Source organism: Agrilus planipennis, unplaced genomic scaffold (assembly GCF_000699045.2).
Source record: "Agrilus planipennis isolate EAB-ADULT unplaced genomic scaffold, Apla_2.0 scaffold271, whole genome shotgun sequence".
In the NCBI taxonomy this organism is placed as follows: Eukaryota; Metazoa; Arthropoda; class Insecta; order Coleoptera; family Buprestidae; genus Agrilus; species Agrilus planipennis.
In genome coordinates, this window is record NW_020438965.1 from 224,525 (window position 1) to 229,731 (window position 5,207).

Genomic DNA, 5,207 nt, shown 5'->3' on the forward strand with positions numbered 1-5,207 from the left:
ATATTTTATGTTGTCTGATTTCAAACAATTAAATTGGAATAAAAAATTGCTGCAGCTGAAACCCTTTTGATATATTTCATACAATATAGGTACAGGGTATCTTGACTTTACCCCCCCCCCCCTCCAATTGTTACTGTCATAATTCAGATGGAGTGAACGTGCCTTCTATAAATGTTTAAAAATACCCTTAAAATGAATTCATTTCATACATATGGACCGCATTATAGTTTGTAAATTACTACATTTTCTATACTTTTAGCGTGCCATTACAAGTGATTATAGATTATGTAAAACATCCTTTAACGCCCTGTCGCTGTCGGCTGATACCGGTGGCGCGCACTACCTATCGAAAATGCCACTTATTAACGGAACAAACATCAACTCGTCCGTGCTTTTATTTTTCGTTAATATACAATTAGTTCCGTGTCTCGGAAACCAGATAGCCCATCGGCCTTCTGGATTCTTTTATAAAGAGGCGCCAGGCAATTCGGCACCCGAAAAACACGACGTAATTGCTTGCTTGCGGATTTTAAGGCACCCGCAGTAAAGTTGTGAGAGTGACATATTGCATCTCGCCTTCCCCATGGTCCCCGTCTCCTACGGAGACGACGACGGCTGGCTACGAGGACCATAAATTGTTGTCGGCCTGAGTCACACGTTTGTGATGTTTTTTTCTTCTTTCGGAAATGAAATTTACAACAGCTACTTATTGAATTAGATGACTTTTGTTATTGCCGCTATTAAATATGACCGATTAGGATAAGTAGATTTTACGAGGATGGCATGGAATAAATACAAGAAATTGGAGTACAGGTACCTACAGTATTTATGACGTTGCCTTGCTGACACCTTCTTTAGTTGACGATTATTTATTGTTAGCTTTTGTGTTTCGAAAAGTCAACAATTCCTATATTTGTTATAAATTACCGCTGTAAATTATATTTACATATAAAACTAAATGGTCCAATCACTTTTTAATTTCTATATGTAGAGACAAGTTTGGAAAAATAATAATTTCCACATGATGGGAAATACCGTAAAAGTTGAACAAAAATAAAATAAAATGTACAGCACGTGCCGTAAGAGTGTCAATAAGTTGCGTTCGGTCGTCCACAGCGCAATAAGGCACTGCGCATGTATCCATCACCGAAAGCTAGTTAGTCAAGCCTGATTGAACACACACCTCTACTTTCTTTCTTCACGTCCTACCAATCTATCGCGCTATTTTTTTAATGATTTCCACATAACCTCTATTCTTTTACTACTTCTAATACTCCTCATTTCTAACCTTTTACACTTACAATGGTCTTAAATATTCTTTTGTCTTTTCCTTTTTATCGATAATGACATTATTGCATATCCACCGCAAATAAAATAAAATTTTAATCAATACAAGCTTCCATTTTTATATCAAAGCACAACTTTATCAGAGGAAGCTCTGGTTTCGAGACAGGCTGACTTGGAGCTCCAGACAAAAATCACTCATCAACATTTTTTACTTGCCTACATTGCCTTTAGGGTTGAAGTAGAAAAAACCTAGTCTAACCTAAATTGTTTTTTTTTGTATAATGGCAACGAGATTTTAATTTTTAGGCACCTATTGATAGAATGCTCCAACAGTACCTTTAAGGCCTTCAAACACCCAGTTCTACCTCAAGAAACAATAACTAAAAAAATTATTTGGGGTGACTTTTACCTGGAGCCCCAATTTAATGATTTACCATCTTTTTTTTAATAATTAGTAAGTAAGTTACAATAATCATGATTTATTTAACCAATCCTTTCGATTTGCATTGACAGGTACTGTTGACAGTTGAGCGTAACTTCCGTCGCATGATGCGCGCGCAACATTTGCTGTTTATCTTACTTTCTAAACATTGATTGAATCATGATTAAAATATGTTTAATAAAACCATTGTTATAACCGTGTGAATACTTTCAAAGCTTGTATCAATAAAAAACAGTTATCATAATAAAATAACTTACTTGATATGCAGTCACAGCGATGAATTCTGTTTCTGGGAATACAGTTGAAATTGATGGAGCCCAGCCGACAGTTCTGGGATCCATGGTTTGTACAATGATTATACGTGGTTGGTACTTGTGCATGGAGGACAAAACAATGTGCCCAGGCGGAGGATTTGGTGTATTGGTCAGCTTCAGTCTGCAAATATTTATTTTAATTAATGTTTGCCCCCTTGGAAATAAAAAAAATTTATAAAATGAGAAAAGATCTTTGGTTGTTAGATTAACCTAAAGGTGCTGGGCTGGGAGAACTGTTTTTGGCCCATTAAATTTTTTTTTTAAAGAATTCGTTACTAAGGAATAATTAGTGTGTCCAAAAACTAAGATATACCACGTGCATTTCCTACCTCAAAAAAAATATCTGTGAGATTTAGTCTTTTACATGTATTAGGGCAGATTTGTTTTGTAAAAAGTACTCAATTCAATTTTAGAATAGTCAAAGTGGGTTAGGGGTCATTAATATATTACGTTAAGTAGAGTTTTATTAACCTTTATCCCTTCTCTCCCCCTTGCCAGCAAAAGTAAATAAAATTCTACCCTCTACAATGCTTATGAAAATTTATTTTAAATTTTGTACAGGTTTTTTTTATTTATAGACCATAAAGGAATTTAATTTTCCTACTGTGGTTCTTTCTAACTTAACCATAAAACATCGCATGAGAGCAAGTGAGCAATATCAATTATTTTGGGGAATTCCTGAACAAGCTTTTCGCTTTCGAACATAGACAAGTAGGACTACCTCATAATCTATTGAATTTTCAAGAAAAATCGGAAATAGTAAATAAATAAATAAACAAATATTGCTGATATAATCCACACCCCTCGACCCTCATATTACCCCTAATACTTTAATGGCCCATTCCTTCGCCTAATCAATGATTTCGAAATTACCATAAGAACTATGACTGGAATGAATTACCTAATCATTTATTAAGCAGGGTTTAATTACAAATTATTAGAATAAATAATTGATATTCACTGTGACTAACCTTCCAAAGGAAATCGGTTGCGCCATCCAATGTTCCCCAGTGGCTGGAGATTCTGGATGAAGGTAAATTCTCTGAGGAGAATGAGCTTCTTCTGCACCAGCAGCAGTCCATCCGCCAGAAGCGGAATATTTGTACCGGCAAGAACTAGCCGATGAAAATTCCAAAAGAACACAATAGTGAGCATTTGGATCAAGACCATACGCTTGGGCCCGGAGAGCAGGGAACATTCGTCTGAAAAGAAATAATTTGTTTTTTATTATGGATAAATAAAAAAATGAGATACATTCGGTAGTCAGTACTTACTCAAGTCGTTACGAATTAAGCAACTCATTATTAATATAAATACCAAGTTTTATCGTAATTAGGTTAGTAGTCTTTGAACAAATTGTGAAATATAGAGAATATCGAATACTGCGCTGTTATAATGTTCCATACCAAGCAAGGAAAATCAGTTCAAACCATACCGGAAGAGATGTCATCCGTTTAAAAAGGTTAAACCATGGTTTACAAGTGCTATACCCTGTTTAAGCAAGGCGGGGACTAACTTGAAGACGACCCACGACCAGAATAACCGATTGAGGTGACCACTTCGGAAATCATTCAAAAAATCGAAAAATTAATATTGGAAGATAGCCGATTTAAGAAGAAACAGCCCGCAGAAACGGTACGAGTATGAGATAGAACCATTTTCACGATCATCTTGGCATAACTAAAGTCAGCGCAAGATGGGTGTCGAAAATGTTCACTCTATCTCAAAAACAACAGCGTGTGGAGTTTTCTCGCGCGTTTTTAGACCCCTGTAGTGAAGATAAAGATCGAGTATTGTTACTGGGTGCGAATCATCATCATTATGAACCTGAGTCCAAATAGGACTCTATGCAGTGGCACAAAATAGATACACCACTACCCAAGAAGTTTAAGGTGTCACAATCTGCTGGGAAAATTGAGGCGACAGTCTTCTAGTACTCAGAAGGAATCATGTTGATCGATTATAAAGATAAAGGTGTCATAACCGGAGAATACTATGCTTTAAACCTAGAAAGGTTGAAGGAAGTAATCAACGAAAAAAGAAGAGGAAAATTGACCAATGGTGTCCTTCTGCACAACAATGGGCCTGTTTACAAGAGCCGTGCTATGATTGCTGCCTTGCAGAAGGTGGGCTTCGAAATTTTGGCTCACCCACCCTACAGTCCTGATCTATCTCCCAGCGATTATTACCTATTACCAAACTTGAAAAAAGTATTCGTGGGAAGAAATTTTCTAGCGACGAAGAAATGAAGGGTGCAATTTCGGCGTATTATTCACAGGTATGTGCAAGTTATTGGATGTATAAGGGTAGCAGGTGAATGTATTGAAAAGGAAACATAAATTCGTACTTTTATTTCCACTTCTTACCCCAACTCCCATTCCGCGAAACTTAAAAACGCCCCCTCGTACATATACCTGTCTATGTCAACACAATTTTAAAAGCATGAAGAATGTTTAAAAGATCAAATTGTAGGTGATTTTGTTCCCTAACAAGGTGTATTTTTTTGGCATAGTGAACTAGTAATCAATGGTTGAGAGTTGGAAGCATGCCAAAATAATGCTTGACATTGTACTTAAAGTACTTGACTTCCTGTTACTATACTAATAAGACCTTTGTCACGAAAAATTAGTTGGCCTGTACGGTAAAGATGAGGCACAAACCAGCGTACCATATGCGACTCGTCACGCAGTTCTTTTGCTAGCCACTATCGGTAGCTGCGAACATTTTGATACATTTTGTTTATAAACATGAGAATCGCATAATGTTTGCATTTGGCCTACGTGATGAGATATAACGTGCGTGTTTTGAGGAAATAAACAAGGTGTGGAAGTAACAGAAAGAAACCACATGTGTGCCCAACACCCAGCAGTTCTTAACGGTTAGTGCAAAATACCAAATACAAACAGTATTCGATGGCACGACAAGCGCTAAACAAAACATCAGTTTCCTGCCCTGACCTGCCTAACCCAATGGCTTGTACGCACTGTTACATCCTACATAAACAATCAAATCCTCGTCTACTCGGCTTATTATTTATAAACACGGGTAAATGTGTCATCCATACAGAATACATACATTTAGAAGCTCTATTAAAGTGCAAGTTGCCTTTAAAACAATCAATGAATATATTATTTTTTTTTTTTTTTTTTGTTTAAAAAGTAAGA

At 36.4% G+C, this 5,207-nt stretch overlaps 1 protein-coding gene across 1 annotated transcript in view; it reads right to left on the reverse strand.

The window, feature by feature from the left end:
* Positions 1–1,891: 1,891 nt before the first annotated feature.
* Positions 1,892–5,207, reverse strand: part of LOC112904662 (T-box transcription factor TBX3-like) — a 15,432-nt gene continuing 12,116 nt past the window's right edge. The window contains exons 3-4 of the mRNA XM_025975302.1: positions 3,015–3,245; positions 1,892–2,164 (exon numbers count right to left, since the gene is read on the reverse strand). Coding sequence (XP_025831087.1) covers positions 1,951–2,164; positions 3,015–3,245 — 445 coding nt within the window. The 3' untranslated portion in view covers positions 1,892–1,950. The remainder of the gene's footprint in view (positions 2,165–3,014; positions 3,246–5,207) is intronic.